Raw genomic sequence first — 18,657 nt, forward strand, 5'->3', positions numbered from 1 at the left:
AAATGACTAAGTATGGAATGGACAAGGCAACTGTTAGGTGGATTCATAACTGGCTTAGTGATCGGACCCAAAGAGTGGTCGTAAATGGCTGCACATCCAGTTGGAAGAATGTCTCAAGTGGGGTACCACAGGGCTCTGTCCTGGGCCCTGTATTGTTCAACATCTTTATCAACGATTTAGATGAAGGAATTGAGGGTAAACTGATTAAATTTGCTGATGACACAAAGCTAGGAGGGATAGCTAATACTAGAGAAGAGAGAGAGAGGATTCAAAAAGATTTAAATAAACTGGAGAAGTGGGCAGCAACTAACAGAATGGTTTTTAACAGGGAGAAATGCAAAGTACTACATCTGGGCAATAAAAATGAAAAAAGCATATATAGAATGGGAGGAATAGGGCTAAGTGACAGCACATGTGAAAAAGACTTGGGTATACTAATAGATCACAGACTGAATATGAGTCAACAGTGTGATGCAGCAGCAAAAAAGGCAAATGCAATTCTAGGATGTATTAACAGAAGCATACAGTCTAGATCACGTGAAGTCATTATTTCCCTCTACTCCTCTTTGGTCAGACCTCATCTGGAATATTGTGTCCAGTTTTGGGCACCACATTTTAAAAAAGACATCAACAAACTGGAGCAAGTTCAGAAAAGAGCGACCAGAATGGTGACCGGTCTGCAAACCCTGTCTTATGAGGAAAGGTTGCAGGATTTGGGAATGTTTAGTTTGCAAAAGAGAAGACTGAGAGGAGACTTAATAGCTGTCTACAAATATCTAAAGGGCTGTCACATTGTAGAAGGATCAACTTTATTCTCATTTGCACAAGGAAAGACTAGAAGCAATGGGATGAAACTGAATGGGAAGAGACACAGATTAGATATTAGAAAAAACTTTTTGACAGTTAGAGTGATCAATGAGTGGAACAGGCTGCCACGAGAAGTGGTGAGTTCTCCTTCAATGGAAGTCTTCAAACAGAGGCTGGACAGACATCTGACTGGGATGATTTAGCGAATCCTGCTTTGAGCAGGGGGTTGGACCAGATGGCCCAGGAGGTCCCTTCCAACTCTACGATTCTATGAAATACCAAACATAAAGTTTTGGGGTTTTTTATGTGGTGAGAAAAAAAATTGGAAATTTGTAAAAATAAATAAAAATTTTGCTTTTTCACACCATTCTCCAAGACCCGTAACATTTTCATTTCTTGGTATCTGGGGTTGGGTGAGGGCTTATTTTTTGCTCCATGACTGGTCGTTTACTGTTCTCATTATCTACTCACAAAATGGTGTTTTGATCACCTCTTATTGGAATGCTGAGGTGGCCAAAAAAACATAATTTTGGCGTTTTTTTTTTTCTCACTCCACTTACCTATCGGACTTTTACGAACATAGTGATACCAAATATGACAAGTTTTTTAAAAAAGAACCTGTCGCCTGACACATGCTGCCCAAACCATGGGCAGTATGTTTCAGACACTGGCATATATGTTTGTTTCAGAAACACGTTGGTGAAAAAGCACACTTTTAATAGCTGCAGTTTAATAGTTGTACATGTGGGTCCCCGGCTGCTTATCCCTGTTTACTGACCGTGACAGACAAGTCTTCTTATGTGTGCATATAGGCAGAGGCTTGATAGGGGCTGAAACACAGAACTATCTCCAGCTGTCTTCAAATTATATAAAAATCCTGCTGACAGATTCCCTTTAAAGCCACATGATGGCTTACTAAATTAGTTATCATTTGCAGGGAAAGATGACTGATCAGGGTATGATTTTGCATGAAAGGCAGCAACACAGCATACAGTTAGGTCCATATATATTTGGATAGAGACAACATTTTTCTAATTTTGGTTCTAGACATTACCACAATGAATTTAAAAAAAAAAAAAACCAATTCAGATGCAGTTGAAGTTCAGACTTTCAGCTTTCATTTGAGGGTATCCACATTAAAATTGGATGAAGGGTTTAGGAGTTTCAGCTCCTTACCATGTGCCACCCTATTTTTAAAGGGACCAAAAGTAACTGGACAGATTAAATAATTGTAAATAAAATGTTCATTTTTAGTACTTGGTTGAAAATTCTTTGTTGGCAATGACTGCCTGAAGTCTTGAACTCGTGGACATCACCAGACGCTGTGTTTCCTCCTTTTTAATGCTCTGCCAGGCCTTCACTCTGGTGGTTTTCAGTTGCTGTTTGTTTGTGGGCCTTTCTGTCTGAAGTTTAGTCTTTAACAAGTGAAATGCATGCTCAATTGGGTTGAGATCAGGTGACTGACTTGGCCATTCAAGAATATTCCACTTCTTTGCTTTAATAAACTCTTAGATTGCCTTGGCTTTATGTGTTGGGTCATTGGTCGTCGTTTCATACTGCAGATGGACAATCAGTTTCGCTGCATTTGGCTGGATCTGAGCACACGGTATGGCTCTGAATACCTCAGAATTCATTCGGCTGCTTCTGTCCTGTGTCACATCATCAATAAACACTAGTGACCCAGTTCCACTGGCAGCCATGCATTCCCAAGCCATCACACTGCCTCCGCCGTGTTTTACAGATGATGTGGTATGTTTTGGATCATGAGCTGTACCTCGCCTTCGCCATACTTTTCTCTTTCCATCATTCTGGTAGAGGTTGATCTTGGTTTCATCTGTCCAAAGAATGTTCTTCCAGAACTGTGCTGGCTTTTTTAGATGTTTTTAGCAAAGTCCAGTCTAGCCTTTTTATTCTTGATGCTTATGAGTGGCTTGCACCGTGCAGTGAACCCTCTGTATTTACTTTCATGCAGTCTTCTCTTTATGGTAGATTTGGATATTGATACGCCTACCTCCTGTAGAGTTGTTCACTTGGTTGGCTGTTGTGAAGGGGTTTCTCTTCACCATGGAGATTATTCTGCAATCATCCACCACTGTTGTCTTCCATGGGCGCCCAGGTCTTTTTGCATTGATGAGTTCACCAGTGCTTTCTTTCTTTCTCAGGATGTACCAAACTATAGATTTTGCCACTCCTAATGTTGTAGCAATTTCTCTGATGGTTTTTTTCTGTTTTTGCAGCTTAAGGATGGCTTGTTTCACCTGCATGGAGAGCTCCTTTGAACACATGTTTCCTTCACAGCAGAACCTTCCAAATGAAGCACCACACCTCAAATCAACTCCAGGCCTTTTATCTTCCTAATTGAGAGACATAATGAAGGGATTGCCCACACCTGTCCATGAAATAGCCTTGGAGTCAATTGTCCAATTACTTTTGGTCCCTTTAAAAACAGGGTGGCACATGTTAAGGAGCTGAAACTTTTACCCTTCATCCAATTTTAATGTGGATACTCTCAAATGAAAGCTGAAAGTCTGAACTTCAACTGCATCTGAATTGTTTTGTTTAAAATTCATTGTGGTAATGTCTAGAACCAAAATTAGAAAAATGTTGTCTCTGTCCAAATATATATGGACCTAACTGTATGACATGCATGTGCATCATATGTCGTGAAGGGGTTAAGTGCAAGCACAGGCACAGATTGTGAGCCTTGGATTTCTGCCACAGGTGCTGTAGTAAGTACATGGTAAAGCATACTTGTTAAAGAAGCACTCTCATCAAAGTTTTTATCCTCTTAATATATTTTGGTCAGCATACTATATAGCACTGTGCACTTACAATTGCTCACTTTGCTCTTTTTCCTAAGGTCGATGACGTCATGTGATTAAAAACTGACCTGCTGAATCCTTCTAAGCTCTTTGTAGAAAGAGGAAGTATCTTTTCCTTGCATGAGTCATTATTATAACTACAATTCTATGTCACTGCAAAGTCCCTGGCAGCTCAGCTCCATCCCCTCTTCAACTCCTGACCAAGCTGCTCCACTCCTTTTCCCCTGCTAGGGACATTCATATAATATGATGACTGTAATATATCAAGAAGATAAAATTTAGAGAAGTGCTTCTTGAACATGTCCTAGTCGCCTCCCAAAAATGTCTGTATGCCATTAGACATGTGGCTGAATTTGGCCATGTGCAGTCAAAGTTATTGCTGCCTGTTTGCTCTTGAGATGATATGCATTGTCTGCTTGCGTCCAGTAGATTTACCCAGTGCTCTGTGTATGAAACACTCAGTAGCTGCCACTAGGTTTATTCATTTATTTTACTCACTTATATATACACTGCCATTAATTCCGTAGCACTTAACAAACATCGTCTTGACCATCCTTATTAGGACTCACAATCTAAATACCCTATCAGTATGTCTTTGTTGTGTGGGATGAAATGGGGATACCCGGAGGAAGCACAGGGAGAACATTCAAACTCCTTGCAGAAGTTGTCTTTGGTGGAATTTGAACCCCGGGCCTCAGCACTGAGCCACTGTGCTGCACTGGGTCAGGATATTTTGCAAAAAACTTTAACATCTAAATTGAAATATTTAATGACTTGTGGTGTGGTACCTGTTGAGATAATTTTCTGCAGCAAAGTATTGGTAACGTGTTGTGTTTTAGATAAGAAATTCTTTACCATTAGCTGGTGTTTGCTATCCGTTTATGATTTGGTAGTAAAACAACTATACTATCAAATGATTCATTTTATTTCTATTATTACAACCAAAATAATTACTGAACAAAATTTTTCAATTTATCTGATGGTTTCTGCAGAGATAAACTTCAAAAACATGAAGTTTGTATACGAGTAATCGGAGACTTAAGTTTGCTTCCTGAAGACATCCAGAGGCTTATTGCACAGGCAGTCCTGGAAACCAAGGCTTACTCTAAGTAAGTGTTTAGACAAGCTATCCTATTATTACAAAAGAAAATGAAAATCACTACTCCAACAACTATAGATTTTTACTCCATGTAGTGCAGGCTATTTACAACATTTCTGACTACATGTTTTAGGTCTTTTTTTCATGCTAATGGTATGTGTAAATGTACTGCTCATTTCCTTCTGTATACTCAACTTAAGTCAAATCTTTTGTTTGTTCTATATCCCAATTATCATGAATCTAAATTATGACAGCCAGATTTGCTAAATAAACATACCGTATATACTCGAGTATAAGCCGACCCCCCCCCCCCCTAATTTTGCCACAAAAAACTGGGAAAACTTATTGACTCGTATAAGCCTAGGGTGAAAATGCAGCAGCTACTGGTAAATTTCAAAAATAAAAATACATACCAATAAAAGTAAAATTAATTGAGACATCAGTAGGATAAATGTTTTTGAATAGCCATATTGAATCAGGAGTCCCATATAATGCTCCATACAGTTCATGATGGGCCCCATAAGATGCTCCATACAAAATACATCCCATATAATGCTGCACAAAGGTTAATAATGGCCCCATAAGATGCTCCCTAGAATAATATGCCCCATATGCTGCTCCATAAAGGTTATGGCCCCATAAGATGCTCCCATATGGTGTTCCATGGATTATGCCCCCATATGCTGCTCCATGGATTATGCCCCCATAAGATGCTCCATAGAATATGCCCCCATATGCTGCTCCATAGATTATGCCCCCATAAGATGCTCCATAGATTATGCCCCATATGCTGCTCCATATATTATGCCCCCATATGCTGCCCTCATAAGATGCTCCATACATTATACCCCCATATGCTGCTCCATAGATTATGCCCCCATATGCTGCCCCCACAAGATGCTCCATATATCATGCCCCATATGTTGCTCCACATATCATGCCCCCATATGCTGCTCCATATATCATGCCTCCATAAGATGCTCCATACATTATGCCCCCATATGCTGCTCCATTGATTATGCCCCCATATGTTGTCCCCATATGTTGCTCCACTTATGCCCCCATATGCTGCTCCATATATCATGCCCCCCATATTCTGCTCCATATATCATGCCCCCATATGCTGCCCCTATAAGATGTTCCATGCATTATGCCCCCATATGCTGCCGCTGCTGCAAATAAAAATAAAAAAATGACATACTCACCTCTCCGTCGCTGGGTGCCAGGTGCCGGTGTCGCTGCTGCCTCGGGACCCGGCACCTGAGACATTCACCTGTCCTGCGTCCATCGCTGCTCGCCGCTATCTGCTACGTCATCTGTCAGTGACGTTCAGGCAGCAGAGGGCAGGGCGCGCACTAACCACGTTACAGCGCCCTCTGCTGTCTGTCACTGACAAGAGGACATATCTGACAGTAGCAAGCACCGATGGACCGGGGACAGGTGAATATAGTCTATACTTACCCCGTCCTGGCTCGGTCTCTGCAGTCCCATTATCCCACTGTTTTCCTTCCTGCCTTCAGTGGTCACATGGTACCGCTCATTAAACTCATGAATATGCGCATATTCATGAGTTTAATGAGCGGTACCATGTGACCTCTGAAGGAAGGAAGGGAGACCGTGGAGAAGCGGGGGGCTGCAGAGACCGAGCCAGGACGGGGTAAGTATCTGACACCCCCGCCGACCCCCAGGTATATGACTCGAATATAAGCCGAGAGGGGGGGGACTTTTAGCCCAAAACAAGGGGCTGAAAATCTCGGCTTATATTCGAGTATATACGGTACTTTTATATTCTGATATATAATACATACAAGGTCACACTCTTGCAGATTGTGTTCTGTTCAAGCAGTGCCTCACAGATATACAAGTCACATATTTAAGTTCCATGTAATTTAAAGATGATTACTAATAATATGCTTAAAGGGAATCTGTCACCCCATTTTTGGCCTATAAGCTGCGGCTACCGCCATCATAGGCTTATCTGCAGCATTCTGTAATGCTGTAGATAAGTCCCCGATGTAACCTGAAAGATAAGAAAAACGAGTTAGATTATACTCATCCAGGGGCGGTCCCGGGTTCGGTCCGATGGGTGTCGTGGTCTGGTCCGACGCCTCCCATCTTCTATAGATGACATCCTCCTCCTTACTTTTGCCACGGCTCCTGTGCAGGCGTACTTTATCTGCCCTGTTGAAGGCAGAGTAAAGTACTGCAGTGAGCAGGCGCCAGACCTCTCTGACCTTTCCTGGCGCATGTGCACTGCAGTACTCTACTCTGCCCTCAACAAGGCAGATATAGTACACCTGTGCAGGAGCCACAACAGAAATAAGGAGGAGGACGTCATCTCTAGAAGATGGGAGGCGCTGGACCAGACCCCGACACCCACCGCCCCCCGGAGAGTATAATCTAACTCGTTTTTCTTATCTTTCAGGTTACATCGGGGGCTTATCTACAGCATTACAGAATGCTGTAGATAAGCCCCTGATGGCGGTGGCCGCAGTTTATAGGCCGAAAATGGGGTGACAGATTCCCTTTAATACAATTCCATTTCAATTGACTTCTTTTTTTCTGATTTCTTTTTAAGATGTTTTTTAAATGTTTGTTTTGCGTACACATCCCGACATGAGATCAGCAATGCAGTTCGTGAGGTAGCATGGGGAGTAGAAGAAGGTCTAATAGAACCCAGGTAAGTTGGTCCCAATTTTAATTTCCTTTTTTCACGTGTATATGTGTCTATATTTTATTAAAGACCAATTTGGATGATAACACGAGCTGCGCTGCTCTAATGAAGAGTCCTTCCAAAGAGACCAAAATGAGTTGAATAGTTTTTATTTCCACAACGCATTTCAATGCTGGACTAACATCTTCAAGTGAAAAAAAAAAAAAGTTGCAATTTAAAAATAATGTAAATATCTTTCAACTCATCTTGGTCCTAAGGAAACTTCATTACAGCAGTGCGGATAATGTGTTGTTATCGTCCAAATTGGTCAACTATCCTTGAGGACATCATCCCCCAGCCACAAGGCAGCAGCAGTTGATATGTTCAAGTGTTCATTGGAGTTGTGCCTGCACACAACCTGCTCGGGTGAGCACTTTCCTTTGCACCCAAAAAGGCATTACCCAAAGGGGTATCACACGATGATCTTGTGTGCTTTTTTTCACCTACAAGGTGTCTCTACATATATTTTATTAATGTAATTTTAATGAAAAGCTTAATAGTAGCTAAAATAGTTTCAAATTATGAAGATAGATATAAAACTATATAATTACATTTTTATTTATTTTCTACTGATCTTTGAAGTTTTTGTTGCTTAGGGATGTATGTGAGAGTCTGTTGGATCAGTGTTTGTACACGTCAAACTCTCCTGACCCCGACCTTCTTATCCGTACCTCTGGTGAAGTTCGACTCAGTGACTTTCTTCTATGGCAGGTAACAGTTGTTTTCCCAGTAACAGTAATAAAGTTTAAGGCTATGTTCCCACGTTGCATTTTTTCAGCATTTTCTTTGTTGTATATTTTCATTCAAATCAAAAGCTGTTCTTTACAGTACCAGCAAAGCTATGACATTCCAGAAATCTCATGCACATGCTTGGTTGTTTGGGGCAGCACGATGGCTCAGCGGATAGCACTGCAGTCTTGCAGCACTGGAGTCCTAGGTTCGAATCCCATCAAGGACAACATCTGTTTGTATGTTCTCCCCGTGATGGGAGTGAAGGCCATGATGAGGGTGATGGAGAGAAGGCATTGATGGGAGTGATGGAGAGACGGCAGTGATGGGGTGAAGGCAATGATGGAGAGACGGCAGTGATGGGGAGAAGGGAGTGATGGGGTGATGGAGCAGGCAAGGATGGGGGTGATGGAGCACTCATTCAAAACCTATGGTGAGTTGAGTCACATTATAAATGTTATTTAATTATAAGTATGCACTGCTACACTACATAGCCCCGCCCCTGCCACACCTCCATCCCCTGCCGGGCCATGGAAGAATGGTCTTGCTTGAAACCGGTCCCTGGTACAAAAAAGGTTGGGGACCACTGCTGTTGACAAGTGATGCACTAAAAAGAGTAGCAAAAATGCAGCAAAACCTACATTTTGTAAGCAGTTCTTTACTGCCAATATAGCACGTTTTGACTGCAGAAGAAACGCAGCAAAAAATGCAATATACAGTTAGGTCCATATATATTTGGACAGACAACATTTTTCTAATTTTGGTTCTAGATATTACCACAATGAATTTTAAATAAAACAATTCCAATGCAGTTAAAGTTCAGACTTTCAGCTTTCATTTGAGGGTATCCACATTAAAATTGGATGAAGGGTTTAGGAGTTTCAGCTCCTTAACATGTGCCACGCTGTTTTTAAAGGGACCAAAAGTAACTGGACAGATTAAATAATTGTAAATAAAATGTTCATTTCTAGTACTTGGTTGAAAACACTTTGTTGGTAATAACTGCCTGAAGTCTTGAACTCATGGACATCACCAGACGCTGTGTTTCCTCCTTTTTGATGTTGTGCCAGGCCTTCAATCTGGTGGTTTTCAGTTGCTGTTTGTTTGTGGGCCTTTCTGTCTGAAGTTTAGTCTTTAACAAGTGAAATGCATGCTCAGTTGGGTTGAGATCAGGTGACTGACTTGGCCATTCAAGAATATTCCACTTCTTTGCTTTAATAAACTCCTGGATTGCTTTGGCTTTATATTTTGGGTCATTGTCCATCTGTAGTATGAAACGTTGACCAATCAGTTTGGCTGGATCTGAGCACACAGTATGGCTCTGAATACCTCAGAATTCATTCGGCTGCTTCTGTCCTGTGTCACATCATCAATAAACACTAGTGACCCAGTGCCACTGGCAGCCATGCATGCCCAAGCCATCACACTCCCTCCGCCATGTTTTACAGATGATGTGGTATGCTTTGGATCATGAACTGTACCACGCCTTCGCCATACTTTTCTCTTTCCATCATTCTGGTAGAGGTTGATCTTGGTTTCATCTGTCCAAAGAATGTTCTTCCAGAACTGTGCTGGCTTTTTTAGATGTTTTTAGCAAAGTCCAGTCTAGCCTTTTTATTCTTGATGCTTATGAGTGGCTTGCACCATGCAGTGAAACCCTCTGTATTTACTTTCATGCAGTCTTCTCTTTATGGTAGATTTGGATATTGATACGCCTACCTCCTGGAGAGTGTTGTTCACTTGGTTGGCTGTTGTGAAGGGGTTTCTCTTCACCATGGAGACTATTCTGCAATCATCCACCACTGTTGTCTTCCGTGGGCGCCCAGGTCTTTTTGCATTGATGAGTTCACCAGTGCTTTTTTTCTTTCTCAGGATGTACCAAACTGTAGATTTTGCCACTCCTAATGTTGTAGCAATTTCTCGGATGGGTTTTTTCTGTTTTTGTAGCTTAAGGATGGCTTGTTTCACCTGCATGGAGAGCTCCTTTGAGCGCTGGTTTTCTTCACAGCAAAACCTTCCACATGCAAGCACCACACCTCAAATCAACTCCAGGTCTTTTATCTGCTTAATTGAGAATGACATAACAAAGGGATTGAACACACATGTCCATGAAATAGCCTTGGAGTCAATTGTCCAATTACTTTTGGTCCCTTTAAAAACAGGGTGGCACATGTTAAGGAGCTGAAACTCCTAAACCCTTCATCCAATTTTAATGTGGATACCCTCAAATGAAAGCTGAAAGTCTGAACTTCAACTGTATCTGAATTGTTTTGTTTAAAATTCATTGTGGTAATGTCTAGAACCAAAATTAGAAAAATGTTGTCTCTGTCCAAATATATATGGACCTAACTGTATGAACATAGCGTAGGGCTCATTCACATGTCCTGATATTTCCGGTACTGGAGATGTCCGTGTGTTTACAACATGTGACAACCGTGTGCTCCATTAGTATCATACGTACCGACGCCTGGAAATGAGCGGTACTGTTCACATGAGCAGAGGACAATGTTGAGAATTGTATTTAACTGATAACAGCGAGAACAGGAGGTGATTGATGGGAGTATTCGTCACTGCACTCTAAATTTTTTATTTTTTTTTTAAATGAAGTGGGTTCCCATGTATCTTTGATAACCAACCAGGCAAAACTGACCGCTGCGGGCTGCAATCCTCAGCTGTCAGCTTTAGCAAGGCTTTTTATCAAGAATAAAGGAGTTCTCACTCGTGCCAATTATTTTTTTATTTTTTTTTTTTTATTTAAACCAGCCAAGCTAAAGCAGACAGTTGGGGCTGGTATTCTCAGGCTGGTAAGGGGCCATGGATATTTCCCCTCACCCTAGCCTTAAAACAGCAGCCCACAGCTGCCCCGGAAAAGATGAATCTGTTTTATGCGCCAATTATGGCGCTTTGCCCAGCTCTTTCCACTTACCCTGTGGCAATGGCACTTTGTATTGTCCTGTGACATCAAGCAAACAGATTAGTAATGTAGAGGCGTTATATTATAGGTGTTAAGCCGCCTATCCATTACTAATCCTAAAGTTATATTGTAAATAAAGATGCATCAAGTATAAAGACCTTTATTTGAAATAAAAACAAAACACACTTTTACTTTTTTATTTAAAAATAACAAACACAGTTAAACTCGCCTATAACATTACTAAGCCGTGGGCTTGATGTCACTGGACAATAGAAAGGTGACATCAACCCCACAAATATGAACCCCCACTTGCCACTGCCACAGGGCTAGTGGAAAGAGCCAGGCAAAGCGCCAGAATTGGTGCATCTAATAGATGCCATTTTTCTGGGGCGGCTGCGGGCTACTATTTTGAGCCTGGAGGGGCCCAATATCCATGGCCCTTACCAGTCTGAGAATATCAGCCCCAGCTGTCTGCTTTAGCTTGGATGGTTGTCAAAAATAAGGGAGACCCCACGCCATTGCAGCTGTCAGTTTTGCCTGGCTGGTTATCAAGGGGAACCCACGTCAATTTTTTATTTCATTTATTTATAGTGACGGCTGATGGGAGTATTTATCAGCCTGCACTATAATTAAACGAAGAAAAATTTGCGCATGGAACAGTCCCGCCAACTCTCAGGTGTCGGTACGTGTAACGGTTATGACAAACGGATGTTATCCGTGTGTCATCAGTATGCACGTGTGTGGGACTTTTGCGACCCGAGCTTCTGTGAAAAAATGGACTCATGGGTCTCTGTGTGTAAGTGTCTCCAGAACATGTGAAAACTGTGACCACATGTACCGGAAACACTAACTTGTTAAAGAGCATTAAGACTGTTTTCCCACCATAGACCGCCATCTGATAGCTTGGTGCCCAGACCTTAACACCAGCATCATTTAGATAGCCGTAATGTTGGTGCATTTTGGCATACATAATGTGTTCTTAAGTCCAAGCTCATCCTTAAGTTTTATAACCTGAACGAAGTGTGATAATGCTGTGATGTTATATGGGTTGGTAGAATCACAAACACAGATGATAATTCTCAGAATGAAATACAATGGGGTGTAAACTGTTTAAATTGAAGCTTTCACCCATTTTTAGTGATATCATGAAAAGATATCACCCAATTGTGCATCCCATAAGGATTCTATTAGGATTTTTTATTCCCCCTGACCCCGCACCTTTGATGCATAAATACCTTTGTTATCTTGTTGAAGATGTATGCAAATCGCTATGGTCCAGTCAGATGGGCGTGGCTTAGTCACCTCCCCCCCCCCCCCCCCTCGGCTTGCTGAACGTAATATTCATCTGTGAATATCACAGATAACGTTGTTTTCTGCGCTTGCGCATTGAAATGGCCTCCGGCGCCTGCGCAGTAGGCTTTGCCCAAGTGTGGGCGAAGCATATTATCGGTACTGCACATGCGCCGGTATTTTCCAGCGCGGTCTATGCCCCAGAAGTCTTCACATACAGGACACACTTCCGGGGCATAGACCGCGCTGGAAAATACTGGCACATGTGCAGTACCGATTATATGCTTCGCCCACAGTTGGGCAAAGCATACTGCTGTAGGGAAGGTGGATTGACGGGCGGACCTGTTTGCAGTGGAGAGGCAGAAGTGTAGTGTATTGTGGGTGGACTGTTAGAGTGAAAGAGGGGAAACAGCTGGAGAGGGAGTGTAGTATTGTAGTTTGACCATTAGAGGGCAGTGGAGAGTGTAGGGATGGGACTGAATAACTGCCATTAGTTGAAGAAACTGTCAAGTCATGGTGGGCGGGGTTACCAGAACAGGACGGATAAAAGGCTGAGGGAAGGTTCTGGAAAAGTCAGTCAGTGAGGGGAGCGCAAGAGATAGGAGGCTCTGCTTAGGAGAGAGGACTGAGAAGAGACTCCGTAAGGGACTGACAGTTAAGACAGTCACGGGGGGGTGGCCCACACGACAGAAGCCACAGACGGAGACGACCTGGGGGTACCAAACGGACGACGCACTCAGATTGGTGAAGTGCTGTGGTAGATAGTCCTAGGGCAGCCACGGCGAAGAGAACCACGGAGGACGTCACGAGTACAGGAAAAGAGAGTGAAGGTACCCGGGCCTGTGTATGAAGAAGTGTGAAGCTGCTGTGGTCGTCAGGAGGACGGCCAGTAAAAGTGGACCTGTTGAACACAAATTTTGTCTCCGTCTCGTGTCTGTCAGCGGCAAGAAGCGGGTCACCCCCCCTGTTGGTCAACCTTCCCTACACTGAGTCCTAGAGTAGGGACTGTCCCACAAGGGTTGCCGTGACGTGGCGGGATGGCTTGTACATTATTTTGATCAAAATTGTGTTTACTAAATACCCTTATTATTATTATTATTACCGTTATGCATTATTTGCAGTTTATTTTTTACTTTTTAGTTTAGGATATTTGTGTTCTTTGCTTTTTGTTTTCCCTTCCTACACTGCGCAGGCGCCGGAGGCCATTTCAATGCGCAAGCACGGAAAACAACGTTATCTGTGATATTCACAGATGAAGATTACGTTCAGCAAGCCGGGGAGGGGGGGAGAAGGTGACTAAGCCACGCCCATCGGACCGGACTGTGGCGATTTCCATACATCAACAAGATAACAAAGGTATTTATGCATCAAAGGTGCGGGGTCAGGGAGAATAAAAAATCCTAATAGAATCCTTATGGGATGCACAATTGGGTGATATCTTTACATGATATCACTAAAAATGGGTGACAGATTCCCTTTAAATACATCTCCTGATCTGTACTTGTTAATCTGTCTGATACTATGATTGATGGTGTTCTTTTATATCTCTATATCTACAATTGTGAAAACCTTTAAAGAGGTTGGCAAGCTTTGGGTACAATTTATTTTACTTAAATGCATGCATTTTGCACTAAAAATCATTTTTGCAATGGGGTTTCATTCCAAAGTTTGCACAATTTTGCTTTTACAGGCTCCATGTATATTTAACTTAATTGTATTATGTGGACATAAATCAGATGAGAGGAGATCAGGAAAATTACACATAAAGAAGAGTTAAAACTGGAGGAAAGCTGCACTAACAAGAGAAAGTGGCCAATCCCTTTAACTGAATCTGTGACCTTGCTTTAACAGTTTTAATTACCGTATATACTCGAGCGTAAGCCGAGTTTTTCAGCACATTTTTGAGGATCCATGCATACAAGGATGGGGATAAGGAGCCATGCAGGCAAGGATGGGGATAATGAGCACTGCAGACAATGATGGGGATGAGGAGCCATGCAGGCAAGGATGGGGATGATGAACCATGCATACCTGGCTTATACTCGAGTCAATAAGTTTTCCCAGTTTTTCGTGTCAAAATTAGGTGCCTCGACATATACTCGGGTCAGCTTATACACGAGTATATACGGTATGCAGAAAGGAAAAAAGTGGAAAATCCACGCTGCTGGTAAATAAAGGCAAATCCAGGTACACATAAGGATATTATGCTTCCCTATTCTGTAGATAAAACTGTGAAAAAGTCTTATCATTTCTCGGTGACTACACTTTTTATTTAAAGGGAACTAGTCAGGTCCCCCAATGTTTTTAAACTTCCCATTACTATTTAGACAATTATTGTGGTATTCCAGTAATGTGTGTGTGATGTTAAATTGCAAATGCATATATTTCTGAAAAATGATTTTTTTTTTTATTCTGCCATTCACCATATACAAATTAATCTAGACTAGTTCATTTACTAACTGAAGCTAGTCCAGGCTCAGCAGCTGCAGTCACGTCCTGGGCGAGATTGACAATCCCTGAACTGCTGCAATGTCTTCTAAATTGTTTTGTTACCTTGGACAGAGGAAGAAGACTGGGGCAGTGGAGGCTGTGACTGCAGCTACTCAGCATGGTGAGTAAATGCGGCAACATAGAAGTTCAGTTTGCACGCAAGTACATTTGTATATAACATCTAATGCATTACTGTAGTGAGGGACTAAAATGTAATGGGTGCAGTTTTAAAGCACTGGATAACTGACAGGTTTACTTTAAGAAAATGATTGACAGCCCCACACTTCTCTGCCCCTGACTTTGAAACACGAGTTGGGTCTAAACCTCCTGCGCAGAGCTTTAGAAAGAAGTGCATATTGATGAACGGGTTTGATTACGTTCCCCCACCTAATCAGGACCTATGTTCCAGGTTGGAACGTTGCACTGCAATGGGGTGCCTCTTTTGAAATGAGGACACCAGCACTATTGGATAATAGATTATTTTCCTAGGCATTTGTAAAAATTTAGGCCAGCCTCTTTAATTATTGCAACACCAGAAATTCAACAGAACAACACACAGAAAATTAGATTGAATTTAGAGTCAAGTAATTCATCACCTTTTTAATCTCTTCTTAGACTTCTCATGCCTGCTTGGTATTCCAGTCAGTCTTGTGGCCAGAGTACACCTTCTGGAACTTATGTGAGGCTGTTCTGCGTTATCAGTATAACTACAGTGCAATTCAGGTCAGTAAATTGCTCTATTACCCACATGTATAACTATACATATAGGCTTACTATATTAAGAGAGTTACCGTATTTTTCGCTTTGTAAGACGCACTTTTTTCCCCCAAATTTGGGGGGAAAATGGGGGTGCATCTTCCAAAGCGGATATGCCTTACCATAGGCCGTGATCAGGGGACGTCCGGGTGTCCGGCGGTTGCTGGCTGGTGCTGCGGGTGTCTCCGGTGCCCAGCGCTGCCCGGGGCTCTGCCGACATTGTGCGACAGGCCAGAGCCCCGGCATTTCCTCGGTTCCCTGTGTGTGTGTACGGTGGTGCCGGTAAAAAATGGCCGCCGGTGCGTGCGCAGATAGGATCTCGGGACCCAGCTCTTGGGAGATGAGATTTCAGCGCTGAGATCTCATTTCTCGAGAGCTGGGTCCCGAGATCCCATCCGCACAATGTCGGCAGAGCGCCGGGCACGCACCGCTGGGCACCGGAGACACCTGCAGCACTGCCGGACACCCAGAGAAACCTGGGAGCAGCACAAGACCCTGCATCAGCAGAAGAACCCCGCAGCAACGGCACACATCGGAGAGCCCCCTCATCCCTGAAGGCAGCCTGCAGCATCACTCCACGCCTGCCTCCTCCAGCAGTGAGCCTGGGACCCCGCTACACCGCAGCCACCAACCCCGGTAAGCAATAAGATGCAAGGATTATAAGAGGCACCACCATTTTATTAAAAAATATATATTTTTTTTTTTCTTCTCAAAATTTGTGGTGCATCTTATAATCCGGAGCGTCTTATAAAGCGAAAAATACAGTACTTGCATACAAATACCTTCTAGTGATACTACTAGTGTATTACTACCTGATGTTAAAATATATATATATATATATATATATATATATATATATATATATTATAGCAAAACAACACATAGACCAGATAACCTCCGAACTCTGGATAGTAAATACCTGTTTCCTCTGTGTTGCACGGACCAAGACTGGGAACAAGTCCAACAATGTAAAAATCAAGGCAGAAAAGTCCAGCAAGCGGAAACTTCAGGTGGTATAATAAAATCCAAGAATTTTTATTGCAGATAATATAAAAAATCCAGAGTTCAGTAACAAGATGCAGACATAATGCTGAACAGACTACGCGTTTCAGCGGTAACAACTGCCGCCTTCTTCATGGTCTCAAACGTTTTTTCTGCCTTGATTTATTTATATATATATAAATATATATATATATATATATATATATATATATATATATATATATATATATATATATATATCTCTTATCGTGTCTGTCTGTAACCGAAATCGCAGGCTGCTGATTGGTCGCGGCCGCCAGGCCGTGACCAATCAGCAGCAGGTGCAGGCCTTAATCTGTAAAAAAGAGAATTGAAATAAAAAAAAGTTATTCTCACCTTCCGACGGCTTCCTGTCTTCTTTCCACGCGCCCGGCCTCGCGTTTCCAGTAATGCTTTGCAGCTTAGACCGCTGATGACGTCACTCTCGCGAGAGCGAGAAAGAAGACCGACGTCACTCTCGCAAGAGCATGAAAGAAGACCGACGTCATCAGCGGTCTAAGCCGCAAAGCATTACTGCGAACGCGAGGCCGGGCGCGTGGAAAGAAGACAGGAGGCCGTCAGAAGGTGAAAATAACTTTTTTTTATTTTTTAATATTTTTGTACAGGGCCGCGACAGTGCTTGGTCGCGGCTACAGGGCCGCGTTGCTGATTGGTCGCGGCTACAGGGCTGCGTTGCTGATTGGTCGCGGCTACAGGGCCGCGTTGCTGATTGGTCGCGGCTACAGGGCCGCGTTGCTGATTGGTCGCGGCTACAGGGCCGCGTTGCTGATTGGTCGCGGCTACAGGGCCGCGTTGCTGATTGGTCGCGGCTACAGGGCCGCGTTGCTGATTGGTCGCGGCTACAGGGCCGCGTTGCTGATTGGTCGCGGACAGAAGGCCGTGACGCTGATTGGTCGCGGCTACACGGAAAGGGGGGTGAGGGGACCATGCATACCAGGAAAGGGGGGTGAGGGGACCATGCATACCAGGAAAGGGGGGTGAGGGGCCCATGCATACCAGGATTGGGGGGGTGAGGGGACCATGCATACCAGGATTGGGGGGTGAGGGGACCATGCATACCAGGATTGGGGGATGAGGGGGCCATGCATACCAGGATTGGGAGGTGAGGGGACCATGCATACCAGGATTGGGGGGTGAGGGGACCATGCATACCAGGATTTGGGGGGTGAGGGGACCATGCATACCAGGATTGGGGGGTGAGGGGACCATGCATACCAGGAAAGGGGGGGTGAGGGGACCATGCATACCAGGAAAGGGGGGTGAGGGGACCATGCATACCAGGAAAGGGGTGTGAGGGAACCATGCATACCAGGAAAGGGGGGTAAGGGGACCATGCATATCAGGATTGGGGATGAGGGGACCATGTATACCAGGATTGGGAGGTGAGAGGACCATGCATATCGGGACTGGGGGGTGAGGGGACCATGCATATCGGGACTGGGGGGTGAGGGGACCATGCATACCAGGAAAGGGGGGTGAGGATACCTTGCATACAAGGATTGGGGGGTGAGGGGACCATATATACCAGGAAAGGGGGGTGACGGTGAGCATACATACCAGGATTGGGATGTGAGAGGACCATGCATACCAGGAAAGGGGGGTGAGGGGACCATGCATACCAGAATAAGGGGGTAAGGGGACCATGCATACCAGGATTGGGGGGTGAGAGGACCATGCATACCAGGACTGGGGGGTGAGGGGACCATGCATACCCCAAAAGGAGGGTAAGAGGACCATGCATACCAGGATTGGGGGGTGAGGATACCATGAATACCAGGATTGGGGGGTGAGGGGACCATACATACCAGGAAAGGGGGGTGACGGTGAGCATACATACCAGGATTGGGGTGTGAGGGGACCATGCATACCAGCAAAGGGGGGTGAGGGGACCATGCATACCAAGAAAGGGGGGTGAGGGGACCATGCATACCAGGATAGGGGGGTGAAGGGACCATGCATACCAGGATTGGGGGGGTGAGGGGACCATACATACCCC

General features: G+C 43.8%; 1 protein-coding gene across 3 annotated transcripts in view; it reads left to right on the plus strand.

The window, feature by feature from the left end:
• The window catches only part of DHDDS (dehydrodolichyl diphosphate synthase subunit), a 98,937-nt gene that overhangs the window by 30,818 nt on the left and 49,462 nt on the right, over positions 1-18,657 (plus strand). For all 3 annotated transcript variants that reach the window (XM_073563739.1, XM_073563755.1, XM_073563747.1), the window contains exons 5-8: positions 4,622-4,738; positions 7,307-7,408; positions 8,038-8,152; positions 15,480-15,587. In XM_073563739.1, the coding sequence (XP_073419840.1) occupies positions 4,622-4,738; positions 7,307-7,408; positions 8,038-8,152; positions 15,480-15,587 (442 nt within the window). The remainder of the gene's footprint in view (positions 1-4,621; positions 4,739-7,306; positions 7,409-8,037; positions 8,153-15,479; positions 15,588-18,657) is intronic.

The sequence above is a fragment of the Dendrobates tinctorius genome, unplaced genomic scaffold (assembly GCF_039654945.1).
Source record: "Dendrobates tinctorius isolate UK_male_01 unplaced genomic scaffold, ASM3965494v1 ptg000015l, whole genome shotgun sequence".
Classification (NCBI taxonomy): domain Eukaryota; kingdom Metazoa; phylum Chordata; class Amphibia; order Anura; family Dendrobatidae; genus Dendrobates; species Dendrobates tinctorius.